Source organism: Lycium ferocissimum, unplaced genomic scaffold, assembly GCF_029784015.1.
Source record: "Lycium ferocissimum isolate CSIRO_LF1 unplaced genomic scaffold, AGI_CSIRO_Lferr_CH_V1 ctg2266, whole genome shotgun sequence".
Taxonomy (NCBI): Eukaryota; Viridiplantae; Streptophyta; class Magnoliopsida; order Solanales; family Solanaceae; genus Lycium; species Lycium ferocissimum.
In genome coordinates this window covers 1-18831 of record NW_026720475.1, presented here as the reverse complement: position 1 = coordinate 18831, position 18831 = coordinate 1, and the positions used below count along the sequence as shown (strand labels likewise).

Genomic DNA, 18831 nt, shown 5'->3' with positions numbered 1-18831 from the left:
AAGTTCATAATATTTCAAGACATTGAACCTGCTCAATTGATTATGAGTTTTGCCTTATAGGGAAAAATTAGAACTTATGCCTGATAGGCAACTGAAGTTCTTCCAATTAAATTTTTTCAAGTTAAGGTCATTTTCTAAAAAAAATTTTAAGCGAGGATAAAAATTCAAAATCAGACACTTTTAAGGACATCACGCATCATTTCCTACTTTTTGATCCAGTTCATTTCAACCCTATTAACTTTCTAACGGAAGCAGAAAAGGCAACCAGGGTGATGTTAGATATGACACTCACACCCTTCAATATAGTACGTAAGAAAACAGATGTTCAAATTTAATTGTCACCCAATATCAAAATAATTTTTTAAAACAAAGAAGAGCTTTATCCCTCTTGCTCCGAATTAGTTCAATGGAATATCCCAAATCATAGTATCTTAAACTATTAAAATACGACCACCTTCAGAATTAAAAATGCTATCTTCCAAGACTAACTAATCTAGATCGACGCGCTTGAGATGTGCACTTTTGGTCCAGTTGGAATATGTTGGTCGATCGACCTTGTAATGTCATATATATATATATATATATATATATATATATATATATATATATATATATATCGGAGTATATCTTAGGATTTCTAAAAGTAGTGTCTATTTTATACTTTGCACCACCGGTTCAGCATATACTCATAAAGAGTTCAACTTATTCTGACTGTATCTTGCTATAGATTTAGGCATTTAGCCAAGCAAACAAATATTAATTATGGCATTCTTTGATTTTAGGTTTGCCATGCTCTTCATAGCAAATATTCTAAAGTCTCAAGATAGTAATCCTTGGGATTGGGATCCATTTCACACCACTGATAACTTTACTTGGTTCAAATTTTGGATTCTTTGCATACAATTATATCTCTTCTTGGTTTATCTCGGTTAAAATAAATTTGTCTCAATTCAATTTCCTTTTTCTCCCCCAAATTATGTACGTATCCAAGTTACACATTTCTCTCCACCTTTTATGGTTTCTTTTTCAGCCTTAGTATTTCTTCCACAAATGCTCTTCTGGTATATCTACCCCACCATCATGTTACTCTTTTCATGCACTGCTTGTGTTTCTAACGTGTTACAAAACATTATAGTCTCCGTACGAGCAATCTTGTCTGCAATTCCATATTTTAACGTAGTCATTGCTGCAACATGTACGTATGAAGACTATCGCGAAGACATCGAACAAGGAATTAATTACGAAGCCAATAACGTCGAAGAGCAGGCTCAACTTTAAGCCATGCATAAGCTCATGAACTTTATGGTTGTCAAAAGTTCAACTAGTCTGAATCCATAAATTCTGTATATTGTGCTCATGTTCTTAGTATTAAATTGTTACTCGTGTGCTGTGTTCTTTCTATGGTGTTCTATGTCATATTAACTATAATTAACTGTTGTTATCTCATGGAATTAAGTGCAAGGTCCAACGATACTTTGTATTTTTTTTTTTTTTGCTTCATGATATTATATACTGTACGTTAAAATAAAAGAGGTACACTACTTTGTACCTAGCTATATATGTTATCTTATCTCCTGGCCTCTTTGCGTGAAATGAGATCTCTTATCCTCTTACAATAGAATAAGAGTTTGAATAGAAATTAATTTGAATAGAAAAAATAGTTTTTTCAGATCTCTTAATCTCTTATCCTCTTACAAATTAATTTGAATAGAAAAAATAGTTTTTTTAGATCTCTTATGTTTTTTTTTTCTTTCCCAGATCTCTTATGATTAAAAAATGAAAACACCTTGTAAAAAAAGATCATAAAACTAAAAAAAGTTTGTAAAGGCCTGCAAAACCATTTCTCCTTGTTTGGTTATAGAATTTTCAAATCCTACTTGGAGCTGGATTCCAAATTTGGTAGAGTGCTCCAAACCTATTTTCCAACTCCGTCTTCATAGATTTCAAATAAAGTGTTCTCTTCCTTCTTTTGCAAAAAATTATAACTAAAAACAAATCTTTTTTCAACTCTAGCTTCCACTACTAAAAAAACTGGCTTTTTCGACCGCAATTGAGGTCGAAATTTTTTCGACCTCATGAGGTCAAAATTTCCAGATTTTTATTTATTATTTTATTTTTAAAACTATTTCGACCTCACGAGGTCAAAATAGTGACGGAAAAATAGCTTTTCGACCTAGTGAGGTCGAAATTATTTTTAGTACAATTAAAAGATAAAAAAAAAAATTATTTTGGGTAAATTTTTAGCTATATAAAATATGAATAGAGAGGTGAACGGGTGAAAAGAGGTTGATAGATAATCATAATGAAAAGAATTAAAGTAGTCACCTAAAACATGCATAGGCGGGGCTTGTTTTTGCATTGTGCCCTAAGGCGAAGGAGGCAATAGCATCGCCTCTGTGTTATGCCAGAATCACCTGGGTATACAGAGAATCATATGAGGGCCATATACCTCTATTTATTTTTGTAAAGACCCATTTTAACTAATTTCCTCTACATGTATGGTTAGCAACTTACACCCCAATATCAAATCACTTTTAATTGGCTACTCATTGTTCTAATTAACTGGATAATCGATAGGATGGGGAGTGCTCTAAAGAAACCAATCAAAGTGTGGTCTTTGTTTATTCTTTCATTTTCTTTGTTAGCATCAAATTTTTCTTCTTTTTATTTTTTTATTTTTAAAAAAAAGTTCTCCTCAATACATATACGTGATATCATCAGATTTTTTGAAATAAATACCGATGTGATGGATGATTTTGTCATGAGATATTTGGCATTATTTCTTTTAAAGAAATTTTGCACATGTAGGCAATCTTGTATATGCGAAGATTTACTCGATAATGGAGTTATTTAAAAATTGTTATTTTTTCCTTACACAGCAATATATGCAATGTAAATTTGTTTGGTACTCATCTACAAGGTTACTTGGATTACTTGATTACACAATTGGTACTACCTCTGTTTTTTTACTCATTAAAGTTAAAATTATTTCAATATTTACTTTCTCTAATTGATAGCAAGGGCATGCATGAAAATATTACTGCAGAAGAGAATCTTTACATAATCATGTTGGGCGCACCAAGTTATATATATCTAACATGTAAAATATAAAAAATCGAAACTCTAAGAAAAGAGGTTCACCGTACCTAAAAAACTCAAATAACACATAAGCTGTTAAATTCTTCTAACATTGTTTTAATTTATTGTCTATTTCAAAAAAGAATTTTAATTAATAATAATAGAAAGTACATAACCTTTCTTATATTAGTATTACTATTGAAATGTTTTTGCTTTATCCACCTAGCCATTTCAGGTTCAATCAATATGTTAACCAAAATAGAATTTGCAAAATATTGTGTATCTACTAACAAGTTACAAACATAGTAATTTCATTGGATGATAAAAGTATTAATAATTCTAAGAGGTTCAGATAAAGACCATACAAAAATTCAAAACATGTAGCTGATTTCCGGACTGAAGTGTTGCCGAGTTGACAAGACAAGCAAAATAAATAATATGGGACTAAACGTCCATGGCAAAACGTCGCAAAATGAAACCGTTGACATGAGCTTCCCAGATATAATCGATATTAATGAAGCTTTTTTGTGGAAAATTCATGGTAATTGGAGGAGATTGTCATTAATTACTGCCAGTGGTTCCAAAATCTATAAGAACATAGATTGTTAATGTAAGTTTTGTGTAATCATATGGTGGCTTTTAATGGAAAAAATTCATTTCACAACAAATATGAGAGCAAGAATTGATCCAAATTACTCTGACTTCTTACTCTGCACTGATAACAAAGAAGAGCAACCGATAAAAGGCAATTTGATACTTCTTCCGAACAAATGATCGTCAAACACAATGATGATAGTTCTGAAGAAGAGAAATTTACTACAAAATGCCAGTTCTTCAAGCTTTGTCTAGAAGAATTATTGTCAAAGATTTATTTTAATAATATTGATATTAATTTACAAGATAATCATTAACTACATGAATTGACATACACGTGTAACGCACGTGCCGAGAAATTAGTTAAAGTAATTAAAAACTTCAAATTTAAGAATGTTATCTTTAGAGGCTAGAAGATTAGATTTATTATTTAAGTGGCTTGAGATGAGAACACGTTTTTAGTTGTCTTATGTGGAAGTACTCTATGTCAGCATATTCTACAACAGAAAATGAAAAAAAGTTCACTTTACTTGGACTACCCTTTCAAACCCAATATAGTTAATACCAATACTATTTTATGCAAGAATCATTATATTATTTTATCCCACATTCAAATTGAGAAAACAATAAAATGATATTGTGGCGGAGTACATCGACAACTATTTAAATTTGTAAGTAAATTTCGTTTAGACACTCGAGCTACACCTTATTTTGATTGAATACATACCTGAACATGTGATAAAGTATTTCTATTAGAGGCTTTCAGCTCAAATTTTGAAAAACTTTCTGTGCCTTTCTCAGATATCCATTATATAGATAAGTTAACCACATAAAATGTATCACCTCCTTTAATTATACGTATTAGCCTCAACAAGTCGTAAACCCTCCAGCTTACAGTGGCGGATGCAGGATTCATATTAAGGAGTGTCAAAAAATATAGGCATGTCACAACCTAGGTTCGAACACGTGACCTTAGGGACTTCTTGCAACCCCTTAACCGTTGCACTAAGCCTTTAGCTTGTGTCAACACCGGTATAGATACCTATAAAATTTCACCTATCTATATAATGTAATTTTCCGGCGAAGGGGTGTCGCTTGGCACCCCTCAGGCAAGGGTAGCTCCGCCCCTCACCATAAGCATAAATCTTCAATAAAATTTACATGGAAGGTAAAGATGGCATATAGCTCCAGAAAACCTTCTGAAAATTCAAAGCGAGATTTTATCAGTTTCAGTGTCTTCAATACAAGTAGTAAGAGGGATATCACCTATTTAAAGTAAGAAGTACTCCCTCCGCCTCAAAATACTTGTTGTCCCTAATAAAAATATTTGTCTCAAAATACCTGTCACTTTAGGAGTTAAAGACAAAATTAATTCCTTTGTTTCATTTTACCCTCTGGAAGACTACAAACACCTCAATTATAATACAGAAATAGAGTACATATTCAATGAAGAGATTATACCTTAAGATATAAATAAGGGTAAAATAGTCAAACACCCTTCCTAATCAATGTTTTATTAAAAGACATGTAAACTAAAAACACAAAAAGTATTTTGTGAAGGAGGGAGTATATAAGAGTCATTTGACGCTTTAACTGGACAACGACCTTTTAATAATTTGAAGAATTATGTTCTTTTTATAAAGCCAAAAGGCCATGACTTTATTAATTGAATTACCATCTTGGGAAAAGAAAATAGCTTGCTCAATATAACATTAAGAGTGGAACATCCACATTTTAATAGTATTTACAAAAAGATAATTGAATGTTGTAATATGGGATTGCTGCCACAAAATAACATGTAAGCCAAGACATTAGGTAGTTATCGGTGTCTCATTTTATGTGACAATGTTCAACTAAACACAAATTTTAGAAAAGAAACAATATTTTTAAAACTTACGATCTTTAAATAAGTCATGACAATGTATAGATATAAAATTATGTCATTGAAGTTAAATTGAAAGTTTAAGAATTAAATTATCTTTAACTATAAGAAAAACTAAGCAAAGCTTGTTGCGTAAAATGAGACAGAGGGACCACCAATACGTCGCCCTCCTCCCTTAACTAAAGATGTGCCCGGGTATAGAAAAATCTCCTCGATCGCTTTCCCCAAATAAGTCCTACACGCATTTTGTTGCCGTAGATTGATTATTGTTGCAAAAAGTATTTTTGCTAACAAAAAAAAAAAATTGTTGCATAAACTTTTTCTAACCAACGGGTATGCAACAAATACGCAACTGCGGTGGTCTTAGACGCTCATATTTGAAATCTTTAAAATAAGATTACAGGTTTCGTTCTAACAAATTGAAAAAAAAAAAAAAAGTTTGGCTCGCCATGCCTGACCAAGATTGCTAACAAAAAAAAAAAATTATAAACTTTGATAATTCCTTCACAAAGTTATGCGGGGTTATTACAACATTTGCATTGCAGACAGTTTTTTGTTGTCAAAAATACTTTTTGCATACTTATGCCTTACAATAATCAATACTATGGCAACAAAATTGATAATTCTATTGGTAAAAGTTTGCCCAAAAAATCATTTAGCATACTTATGCCAACAATAAAACTAAGTAATTCTTTAACAAGTGTTGTAAAAAATCGTCATGATAAATAAATAAAAGCTTTTGCGAATTTTTTAAAAAATTTGTTGCGATTTACGCAAAATTTAAACATTTCAAATGAAGGGCAAAATTTAAAACCCCAAAAGAAATTTCGCTGCGTTCTTTTTTTTTTTTGTTGTCAAAAATACTTTTTGCAACAATAATCAATACTATGGCAACAAAATTAAATTCTTTGGTAACAAAAAAATCACCAACAATAAAAAATGCCAAAAAAGAATACTTGCCGCGCGAAACCAAATATAGTCGGGCTCCAATGCATGTACTGGACACCAAACTAAAAATCAAAAAAGAATGAAATAGCTGTATAAAGATACTAATATATGTTACCAAATGATTTGATTAATTTTTTAAAGAAAAACAAACTGGGACGTTCTTCCAGAATTGAAAACGCAAGTCAATGGGGAATGAACTGGAAAAGATAAGAAGAATTAGGGGTGTTCACTGAAACCCAAAAATGGGACCAAATCGAAAATTAAAATAAACCAAAGAAAAAAATAGATACATTTTTGGTTTGGAAATTTTGAAGAGAAAATTGATTTGGTTTTAAGCGAAAAATAACCGGAAAAAAGAACAGAACTAACTATATAAACACCTATTCAAAAAATATAATTGCAAAAATATATGTAGATTTTTATATAATTTTTAAAAAAATTATGGCACACATATTAATCTTTTGCACTGTTGATTTGTAGTGTTTTCCTTTATAGTACTCCAATTCTTTTGGCTTTACTTTCTAGTTTGATTTGTAATTTTTACTTTGATAATCCAAAGAATTTATTTCATGTTCAAGATATCTTGGTATATCACAATTAGATCTTTAACTTTTTGCAACAAAATAAAAAAAATTCTAAGAACATTTTATTATTCCTTGAAAATGACTAAATTCTTGAAGAATACATATGATTTTTTTTAAATTAGCTACGCACACGCACATAGTCAATATAATATGTGTTTGTAAATATATTGCCATATATTTAAAGAAAATTCATAAAAAGCCGAGTAAACCGATAACACCAAAGTGATGAGAAACCGATTTAATTGATCCGGTTCGATTTCAACATTTGAAAAAACAACTGAATTTATCTAATATACTTCGAACATTTGAAAATCCGATTTAATTGGTTCCCTTTCCTTTTAGAGAAAAACCGATCTAAACTGAACCACGAACACCTCCCAAAAGAAGACCTATAATTAGAAGGAAAAGAAGATCACCAATTACTGTATATTGCAACTGGCTACCTCGTTTAGCAGGAGTTGCTCCAAACTAAAAGTGAATTTTAAGTAGTACTTATTAAATTAAATGATTTTTAATTTTTCTTTGCTCATTGTCAAGGGGTGTACAAAGTAAACCGACAAACCGCACCAAATCGATAAACCGAGTCAAATCGAGAAAAAAACCCGACTAGTGGTTTGGTTTGACTTGGTTTGGTGTTGAAAAAAAAAACCCGATCATAATTGGTTTGATTTGGTTTTAGCTACAAAAAGTCAAACCCAACCAAACCAACCATTATTACATTTATTCAATTTTTAAAATATTTTATAAATACAAATATTTATTTGCAATGTAATTTATACATTTCTTAAATTTTTTCGTAGTTTTTTGTCAATTATCATATTATTTCAAGCTTGAATTTAGAATTTTGAATGTTAATAAGTTTTATATCTCATGGATGTTAGTAACTCATAGAAAGTCCATACCAACAAACCAAAACTAACTCAACACTAATGCTAACAAAAGAAATTCAATTTTACGACCACGAATGACAATAATGTTGGATATCTATCTTTAGTTTTGCATAATTGGTTTAAAGAGTGAAATACATAATTTAATTTTTTTGTCTTGTAATTAAAACTTATTAGCCGTACTTATTTTAGCATGACTTAGTATTTTTAGATTATAGTCATTTTCTTTATGGCTTATTAATTAGCAATATTTATTTTAACCGATTTTATTATCTTTTTTGTTGAATATTTTAATACAATGTCATCACTCATCTCACATTTTGTGTTATTTTCTTAACAAACACCTTAATTATATAGTTGTATCTTATTAGGATTACAAAAATATTTGAATTAAAAGTTATATGTTTTGTATAAAGACTTTTCCGGGAAAAAATTCGAAAAACCCGAGAAAACCGAATAACCCGAGGTTGAAAAACCCGAATTTTATCGGTTTGATTTGGTGTATAAATTTAAAAACCCGATGCAATTGGTTTGATTTGATATTTTAAAAATCCGAACCAACCCGGTCCATGTCCACCCCTAATTGTCATGATTTGTTTTTCGTCTGATCAAAGCAGCAGACCATATTATGACGCCCTTATTCATTGATCCAGAAATTTTTTTCACAAAATCTTATTAAATTATGATAAATAATATGATCTTTCTTATTCAATTATCCTTTTTAAAGACAAACATATGCACATCATCATCGTCATCAACAAGTTATGTTAATCCAAACAACGTTAACACAATCAAGAACTCATAACCCCCTATTTCTCCTTAGCTCTATTTCACAGCTGAGCAGTGTTAACTGCATCACATCTCCTCCTCACCTCACCTTGATTGTCAATTTTAACTTGATAAACATTAAGCTTCTCCATAGCACGAGCAAAATCAGCAGCGAAAGCCAAGGCATCATTGGCATATTTCTCAACAAATGGCCGTGTCCTTGGATCAGTCAGAAGCAATTGATCAGAACCAAGAACTCCTAAACCCTTCATCAAATTCTTGAACAACATGTTGTCAAAAGTGCCAGGGGTTATCACATCAAGAAATGCTGCCATGTCCGTGTCCATCGTGTAATTCCCGCACATCCCTCTCAATCTCTCTGCCAATTTCGGGTTCATTGTTGGATCAGGTTCGCCAAATATCCGATCAGCAAATTCCTTGCAATGAGCAAATCCAATAGAGTGTCCACCTCCATCTAATGCAACCATTTCTTGGATGTTGAAACCTAGACCTTGGAATTTTTGTATCATTTGATCCATCGTCTCATTTGCACGTCCGAGTTTCCCTTCTACGCTTGTAGCTTGGGAAACAAGGCCGTCTTTCCGACCTAGAGGGACTTTATAGTGGGGTCCACCTATCATAACGATGAGATTCCTCGTGGCCGAGGCTAAGATGTCTGCACAAGATACAACCCCAGGGCAGGAGAGCTCAAGGGCGGTCTTGATGCGTGAAACGAGATCAAACCCGTCACCCGCGAGGGAGTGGTTGATGTCATGTTCGAGCTCGGGCTTGGTGAAGGCGGTTGATTTTATAAGGACGGAGGCATCACAACCATCCACAGCACAGTCGTGGAAGAAGAGACGTAGGGTTGCTGCGGCGGTGACGGGGAACTCTTGTTGCTTTTGATGGACAATCTCGGTAACAATGTCTTCAAACTTAGGACATGTCTTGGCATAGTAGTCCAATGTGAGGGTTGATTTGGTGAATGGAATGGAAGCAAATGATGAAAACAAGAAGAGAAGAATCCATGGCAAAGCCATGGTTGATTGAAAAAAAGACCTGCTTCCTCTCACCAGAATAATGGTGTGATGGCAGGCCAAAAGGGGAAGAAAGAAGGTGGATCAACTTGATATGAAAAAATAGAAAAGAATGATGAAAAGATGAAGAAAGAAGGTGAAAGTGGAGAAGAGTTGGAATGCTGTGGTCATGAGAGGTCTTAGGGAAACAAAATTGACTTCATTTCTAGACGTGTGAATTTGTGCTGATAATTTTCATGGCTGGATTTTAGTTAAGCATGAAGTGCGGTTCACCACTTGATTGAAAGGAGTAGTGCAACCTTTGTTTCATTCTAATTAATTAACTCAAACCAATTAGAGGTGCATACATTATTGTTGTGAGTTAAAGTTGTAAACACTAACCGTCTAAAAAGAATTCAAACAATCAGGTCACTTGTTATAAGATAAAACTATAAATTTTTGTAACAAACATTAATTGGTAACATGATAAAAATGATAATGAACCTGCTATATTATGTTAAAATACAATGATCGTGCCAAAAATGCTTTCACGGTTAATATGTTTCACTTGCATTATCTTTTTTCTTCAAAAGAATATTTATGATTTAACCAAAACACTAATAATGTTTTCTTTACACGGTTATGCTCGTAACTTGCAAGGATGTTATGCAAAATTTACCAACTCAAAACAGATAAACAGTAACTGATTGAAATGTAATCTATCTATCCTGCTCACTCTTAAACAGCAGAATATTGCTTACAAAATAACTTTTTAACGGGAGGCTAGCTTAACCTAATGATCCAATCACTACTGTTTCCATTTTAATCACCCTTAGTTTTTCTACATTCTAAAAAAAGCTCCAACTCCCCAACAAAACTTAGGTGCATCAATTAATTACTCAACTACATTTGATAGTTAGGTAGCACCTTCATCAACTTCAGAATGAAATACGAAGCTTGGGAAAGTAGTAGTTATATCCCTGAATCAAGAAAAAAGAAAAATCTCATCAGACAACAACATCCTATGTCTAATATATTAATGTTCACCACACATCAATATCAAAACATGATACCTTAGATACGAAAGAGTCATTATCTTTAATAATGAAGGATTTCGGGCCACAAAATTGTGCCAGTCAGATTTGTCAATCTTTCCGTCTTGATTTGAGTCTGCTTCCAAAAATGTCTGCACGTTGAAATACATTTACTAGTTACTAAAATAGGAATGGTAATGATCAGCAAACAGTAAATGCTTTTGTAATTGGCCATCTCCCATACACTATTCTTGGGCAACGAACCAACCACATATTACAGTGATACTAAATGCAAACAGAAATTATTGGTTCCCTTAACATCTTATCAAACAGGGAGGGGGGAGGTACCAATTTTAAGTACTGGGATGATGGAAACTTAAATTGGTCGTCATCAGTAAATTACCTTATCAAGTATTATCTCAACAGTCTCATCGGCCAACTTCATCTCAGATTCGCATAAAATTGCAATCAACATTTGCTTAACCTGCCAAAATCACAGATAATGAAGCCTGCAAAATTATTGGATAGATACCAGAAATTAATTAAACCATGATGTAAGTGTGATATTGATATCTGCATAACTATACGCAAACAACGCTTTGAACTCGGAAGGGGAAAATAAACAAATATCAAATGAGTGCTTCCTCCAACTTCTGGCTGCTAAGAACTTCAGTGTGGAAGCTATACAATATATAAAGAGGACATCGCGGAGAAGTGAAGTACAGTTGTAACTTGTAAGTACAATATATGCCTCAAGTGGCTCTAAGTCTTCCGTGCAAGCTATTATAACTTAAAATAAGGAACAGAGTAACAGCTCATAGACTAGCAGCAGTAGAGTGAAAAGTGCATGGTCTTAAACATCTAGAATAGCATACCTCTTGCCGATTGATGAATCCCGTGCCATCCATATCATAAAGCCTAAATGAAACTGCAATAACCGAATGATGGAGTATCAATGTGACTATTTGTGTGCCAGCATTATCTGAAACATAAAAGAGGTACTAAACAGTTATGCTTATCTTTTGTTTCACTTACAATCAATCTTCTCTTCCTGTGGGGCATTTGGGTGGAAAACATTAAGTGCCCTAACAAAATCACCAAAATCGATAACTCCTTTTTGCTTTACATCAAAGAGATCAAAAATCTGCACCCACAAAGTTCAAAAGGGAAATTAATATACCATGTCTCATTTAAAGTAAGTTCTGAGCTTTTCACATGTAAATCTAATCATCTTAGCTACTTCCCAAGTCATCGGATTCAGTAACTTAATCCACATTTTGATGGACCTCTGTAGGTGTTTTTTGATACAACGTATCAAGCTATAACATTCACGCTAATTTTATTTGGAGCAATTCTTGAAACGCATGCTCAAACTTTGAGTTACAAACCAGCATTATCTCAAACAGGAAAAAAAATGCTCCATATCAAAGAAGTATCATACCCGATTTGCAAAAAGGTTTTCTTTTTTTCTGTTCTTGAATAGAGCCAACTGAAATTCTTCCTGTACCACCAACATGATTTTCAAGAGCATTAGAAAAACAAAACCAAGTACATAGGAGGAATATATAACCCCATAATTCCATCTTCAGAAGTTGCTGCAGCAAAATTTTTAGCACAAAACAGTTTGATATTCTGCATTTAGTAGAATTAACGGTAAAAATAAGCAAGGATGAGATATACTCCAAAGACAATAGCCTTCAAAAAACTGATAAGGTAAGCTAGAATTGCAAACAAAGCCATGTTGATTCTGTCACATGAATCTTTGACAATCTATGGTTTGCCGTTTATGTGGAAAAGAGAACTCCACCAAATATCTCACAGAAATAACCTTTTCACTCTCTCAAAAATAACTCTTTCATCCCACGATCGAGTAACCATCAGAAAAGACAATTATGATTCCTGTTGTAGCTGAGTCAAGGAAAGTTTCCCAATGCCTACCAAATGTCATGATTTGAGATACTTCCAGTAAGATTTCAAGTTTCCATCCATTTCAATCATTTAAATAAAGTATAACTAACTTATGATTTCAACAAAAGGTCAAAGGAGAACAAGGAAACTCAAAAAGATGCAGGTGAAAGACGCAGAACTTAGCCTAGTATTGCACTAACTCATGAACCATCCATCTGGAATGATGCAGCAGGAAGTCACAACCCCACATTGAAAGCCAGTAAGAGTATGTTTGGGCAATTAAGGAAAGACTACCTTGCTTATTAGCCCGTCATCTATTACGGAACTGCTAATATTCTTGAACAGCTCAAATAATGCTTCAACTTCGCTCACACTAACTGCAAAAAAGGAAAATAACAGAGAGGAAAACATATAAGCAACGAGAAGGACGGTTGGGTAGTAGGAAAAAAGCTGGTGAAGCGGGGGTGGGGGGTGGGGGGTGTCTATGCCGCTCGTATCCTCTAAAAATGATGCCGCACCCATGTCAGATCCTCCACAATTGTAAGCCCTATCCCAGCACCCGTTAATGAAGTTCAATAACAGTAAACCATGAATGTTTAATTAATTAAATAGAAGAAAATCAAGTCATTATTATATTAACTTATCAAAAAAAAATCCAGTCATAATTACACAAATCACTGAATCAGTGGTCATTTAACTTAATTAAATAGAAATTGAGTTAAATTACATTGTTGACTAAACATTTAATTTATTTCTCAACCAAAATATGTGCCGATCCATACCCCCAACCCTAATATTGATGTGATGACGAATCCGACATCTAGATCCATACCCATGACGGATACCCCACCTGTAGCCGAGTTATATAGATGTAAGCAACTAAAATTGTTCCGAGACAACCTATGGGATAACCAGATGTGAAATGACTAGACCTGAAGTTTGGAACTGCATCAGGCCAATGTCTCACTTCTCCAGTTTATGGCACTTAATACATTTAGTGATCGAACGCATTGTAAGAGTAATTCAAAGAACCTAAGGGTACAGATCAGCTCTCAGCACCAAATGTTGCAAGTGCAGGAACCTTTCAAAACTAATTCTTAACATAAATCAGAAATAATAGTTTTGTTTGCACAGCTCGATGATGAAAATTATGTTTTTCATTGTGTTATAACTTATAAGTTCTAACATGAATCTCATTTCAAATTCTTGTTTATGTTTCAAGGTACTTATCCATTGTCTATGTTTCTTCTATTTCCAAGTCATCATAGTCAAAAAATTCCGATACGCACGTCTCATCTCACCCTAGAAAAGACGTCTCAAGCTATACTCCCACATTTTTAAGATAGAAGCAAAAGTATCCCATCCAACACTGAGAGGGTAACTTCATAATACTAGCCATAAACTCGGACATGGACTCAGCACCTTAGAAATCGCAAGAAATCATCAAAATCAGAAGTCATTGCTTTTGACTTCCACTAATTTGCCTGATTGTTCATCACAAACCTCTAAAATTCAAAGGCAACCTTAATTCATAAGTGCACACCAAAATCGCAATTGGAGAAAAGTCAATTAATAACTTACAGGCAGTTTGAGATGAAAGGACTACAGGATCTTCGTGTCCAGGGAACTGCTTTGTTGCCGTGGAATGGAAACAGCCCATCTACGGAATAATGGAGGCCAAGGAGGAACGACTAGTGCCTAGCAACCAGCTTCACTACAATATATCATCAAAACCGTCTTAACCAAGCAATTGCACAGCTCAAATTCAAGCAGAGGATTTAGGAATTAAAACTTCCAGATAAAGGAAAATAATACTTAATATCCAACTAAGGATAACTCATAACTATCTATAATATGGGCGCATTGATAACCTAAAAAAGACGAGCGTCTCATGCTACAACCAAACACATTGACACTTCAGAACTTTTTTCTTTTTTTTTTTTGGATGAAGTAAGTTGTTATATTCAAAAGCATCAAACAGATGCAAAAAGCTTTACAAAGAAAAGGTTAAAAACTCCAGACACTGCAAAAAAAAACTAGTAAGAGCTGGGAGTTTAAAACCATGAGCAAAAAACTCAAGGCTGCTAAGCCACCGAGAGGGAGCCAATGAAATCTAAAAGGGGGATAACATCATTCACAGGGGATAGACTGCTCCAACTAAAAAGGTTAACTAAATACTTTGATTTTAGAGAAAAGTTAGGAGTTGAAGTCCCATCAAAGCATCTGCTGTTCCTCTCTGTCCATAAACACCAAAAAATACACGCAGGTATCATTTGCCAGATCTTGTTGATGGTTTTGTTCACTTTCCATAAGCTCCGACTTTCAACTGCTCCTTTTAAGCTATATGGGATTGTCCAACTGATTCCAAAAATTACTGTAAACATGTGCCTGAGATCTGCTGCAACAGGGCAGTGCCAAAAAAGATGGTTAACTGTCTCTGACTCTTTTTGGCACATATAGCATCTGTTCACCAAATGGATCTTCTTCTTTTTAAAATTATCCAGAGTTAGTATGGCATTTTTGAGGGCTGTCCAAGTAAAACACTTGACTTTGGTGGGTAATTTTGTCTTCCATATCAATTTCCAAGGCCAAGGATCAGTCAAAACATTGATAGTATTCATCCTATTATAACTGGCATTCACTGAGAACACCCCTTTGCTTGACTCTCCCCATTTCAGGCTATCTGGTGTTTGTGAATTCACTGGAAAACCTTCCAAAGATTTAAACAGGTCAAAGATCTCTCCCAGTTCCCAGTCCTGCCAATTTCTTCTAAAACTGATATCCCAAATGTTTCCATCCCTATTGCTTGCAACTGTGGAGTCTGGTTCTGTTGCTATTAGGAAGAGAGTCTTTCAGGGGAATATTAAGCAACCACTTATCTTTCCAAAACTTTACAGAGGTGCCATTTCCAATCCTAAAGGACACTTCCTGGAAGAAGTCATCCTTCATATTATTAATGTACTTCCAGCGACCAACACCATGAGGGGCTGCATTTTTCTTGGTGCACCAGTTGTCAAGTTTCCTATACTTCATGTTGACCACTTCTTTCCAGAGGCTAGGTGTCTCCTGGCCATACCTCCACCACCATTTCATTAGTAGGCTCTTGTTGTATTTGTTTAGATCTCCCAACCCACCCTGATCCTTTGGTAGGATAACCTTTTCCCATTTCACAAGGTGAAATTTGTGGTTCAGAACTTTACACTTCCAATGTATATAACTTACTTATAGTACAGTCAAACCTCTCTATAACAACATCGTTTGTTCCGATATATTTTGGCTACTATAGCCAAATGTTGTTATAGAGAACATATATTACAACATAACATGAACAGTCTGTTCTAGAACAACTTGGCCCTTACAGTGAAATGTTGTTATAGAGAATGGATACTATAAAAAGTTCTGACTTTAATCTGTATATCCTTATTTTATGTTTATCAGTTTGCCAGCTAAATAAAAATACACGAGGTAAATTGCTGGAAAATCTTGATTCTCAAAAAAGATCAAAACTTTCTAATGAAATCTTGAATTTTGATTTCCAAAAGTATAAATATTTCATCTTCCAGAAACCAAACGGTACAAATTTCAAAATTTGCCTTAACCACCACCCACCCACCCACGCCGTTCTCTCTTTTCATGACCCATTAAGAACAAATATGGTCACTCTCAAACTAGTTGAGTTACATCCATTTAATCCCCTTTCATGACCCATCATAAAATTATATTCTAAGAACGCAAGCACCAACAAGTATAAAAACAAATACACAGAAATCCATGCATGTAAAAGTTAACAACCAAGAAAAAATTTTAAGAAAAGAAAACATACCGATCAGACAGTCCACTGAACAGACAAACAAAAAGAGCCCGAGAAGAAATTAAATAAATAGTAGTTCAAAAGTGAGCTTCCAAGGAACTTATGTATATGTATATATATAGAGAGAGTCATACTTAATGAAGTTTGGGAAGGTGGTGAGCAAGAGAAAAAAAAGAGAAGAGAAGTCTAATTGGGGGCAAAATAGTAATAAGTAGTAGGACTGATGCGCACGCGTTATTTTAGAACGTGGCAGTACAGGATAGGTTCTGGACAAAAAGAATATTCTATCGATCCAAAAATAGAAATACTAGATTAAAACATTAAATTCGTGTTAATCTATTAGGAGTAGTAGTATTAAGCGATAATTAAGGTGATAATACATATTTTTAATTATAGTTCAATAATAATATACAGGTACATATCGCATGTTTTTTTTCTCCCATACGGTGTTTGTATCCTACATTTGATCTGTTAACTTCCACACATAATTCTTTTCATACCTGTTCAAGCTCTAGGACTTTGGTGTAGGCCGGGAACATATTTATCTCACCACAGCTCTTATTGATCTTTTTTCTTAGAAAATTTCATTAATTAATACTAATAATGCATGTTATGTATTTATAAATTTGATATAAATTTCTGTTGTGGACAACTTTATTTCTTGGAATTGATCCCTAGATTAAAGAAGTTCCCATACTAATTAACAATAATATTATTTCGTGATCACGTAACTTTCAATGTACACTACTGTGTGATTAATGAGTGAATAATAGTCTCTATTCTAGCTCCTACTATTTTGATACAAAAAGTTTTATGGAGTGGCAAAACTGGTTAAGATACTTAGTTGTTAGAATTATTTGTGTGGTAAGATACCACTGGTATCCATATATTACCTTAACTTAAAAATGGCCGTGTTCTTTCTTTGGCTCTTGGAAAGCGTTGATAATATATCATTAGACATGTGTTCGCTGTATCTAAGACAAATTATCTTTACAGTATTGTCTTAATGCATAATCAGAGGTAAAATTTTAACAAACACCCAAAAATGAGGTTTGCTCAACCGAACGGGCTGGTACAAAAATTAAATTCTTCCTTTTTTTGTCCAAAAAAAAGGTATTCATAAATTCTACATAGATTTTCAAGCATACTTTTTGCTGATTTACTAATCAAGAGAATATTCCTTTTTTTCGTTTTTTCCAACTAGAATGTTTCTTTTTCTATTCTGAGGAAACGGGGAAGAAAAAACCTTATAACTATTCTATTATGGAAGAATTAGTAGTTAACTCCTGAAATGATTATTCAATAGAGTTTATATCTCTTTTCGTTTTTGACTTTCTTTAACTGGCCGCCATTTATTGAATAAACAACATCATCTGATCTTTCATGGATATGATAAGAGAATTATAAGATAAATATCATGTTAAAATCGTACGTTACCACGTAGATATGAAAGCTTGTTACTCCTATTTATTTTCTGAAATGAAAATCAATACTACGATAACTATTTTATCATATCAACAATTCGTGAATATTTTATAAAGTGTTTCTGTAGTCCTCTTTACTCTGTGAATGCTCTCAATGTCACAACAACTTGAACAAACGTTTAAACAGTTCTCTTTCATTTACTATATTTTTGCGTTTTCTTTGCCTTTTCTTTTTATTTTTCCTTTTCAATAAGTAAATCACAATTATGGTAATAATTCACGATATTAACGCCACCATGTCGGCAGTTAAAAGGAAAGACGTCAAGGTTCAAAGCCTAAAGTAAATCACAATTATGGTTGTTGTAAGTCTTCATATCAGGAGAAAAAGGAGGTATTTACCTTTTCAACCAATTTTTTTTTTTTTTTTAAAACCAATATATATATACATTAGGTGTGTACAACTCATTCAACAAACCAACAAGTGTATACAATAAACAATAGATTATACATTAAGTGTATACATCTCAATCAACAAACCAACAAATGAATACAATAGATGTATCCAAAATAAAGCTGCAATAAAAATCCAAATGAGATTTCCAAATATTTACATATATATAGTTAAGGGAGAGAGATTTCCAAATAATAGTATAATTTAATAGAGAGATTTTAGGAGATAAAATAAAAATGGAAAAAGTTTTGGAGGAGAGAGAATGAAATTGAAACCGTATACTAAGCTATTTTAGTGGGATGATTTAGGGGAATTGACATGTATATACAATTCTCCTTTTTCATTGGCATATTTTTGACCCATTTTTTTGTTGAGCAATTTAAGCCGTAAAATATTGGCATACTGTAGCCACATTTGTATCCAATGTACCAAAGAATAGGAGCACA

General features: G+C 33.2%; 2 protein-coding genes across 6 annotated transcripts; both read right to left on the bottom strand.

Moving 5' to 3' along the window:
* Nucleotides 1-8618: 8618 nt before the first annotated feature.
* Nucleotides 8619-9953, bottom strand: LOC132043294 (peroxidase 41-like). The gene has a single exon (XM_059433795.1). It carries the CDS (start codon nt 9779-9781, stop codon nt 8804-8806), a length of 978 nt encoding a protein of 325 aa, XP_059289778.1. The 5' UTR covers nt 9782-9953; the 3' UTR covers nt 8619-8803.
* Nucleotides 9954-10421: 468 nt separating this feature from the next.
* Nucleotides 10422-16677, bottom strand: LOC132043295 (calcineurin B-like protein 1). 5 transcript variants are annotated; one of them, XM_059433797.1, is made up of 9 exons: nt 16523-16677; nt 14281-14413; nt 12994-13076; nt 12233-12292; nt 11827-11935; nt 11667-11719; nt 11195-11275; nt 10831-10943; nt 10422-10737 (listed from the first exon to the last, which is right to left on the bottom strand). In XM_059433797.1, exons 2-9 carry the CDS (start codon nt 14357-14359, stop codon nt 10674-10676), a joined length of 642 nt encoding a protein of 213 aa, XP_059289780.1. In that variant the 5' UTR covers nt 14360-14413; nt 16523-16677; the 3' UTR covers nt 10422-10673. The 5 variants fall into 5 exon arrangements, 4 of the variants coding, with proteins under 4 accessions (XP_059289780.1, XP_059289781.1, XP_059289779.1 ...); XM_059433798.1 differs by having other exon boundaries at nt 14281-14408; XM_059433796.1 differs by lacking the exon at nt 16523-16677 and adding an exon at nt 14679-15831 and having other exon boundaries at nt 14281-14513.
* Nucleotides 16678-18831: the final 2154 nt, after the last annotated feature.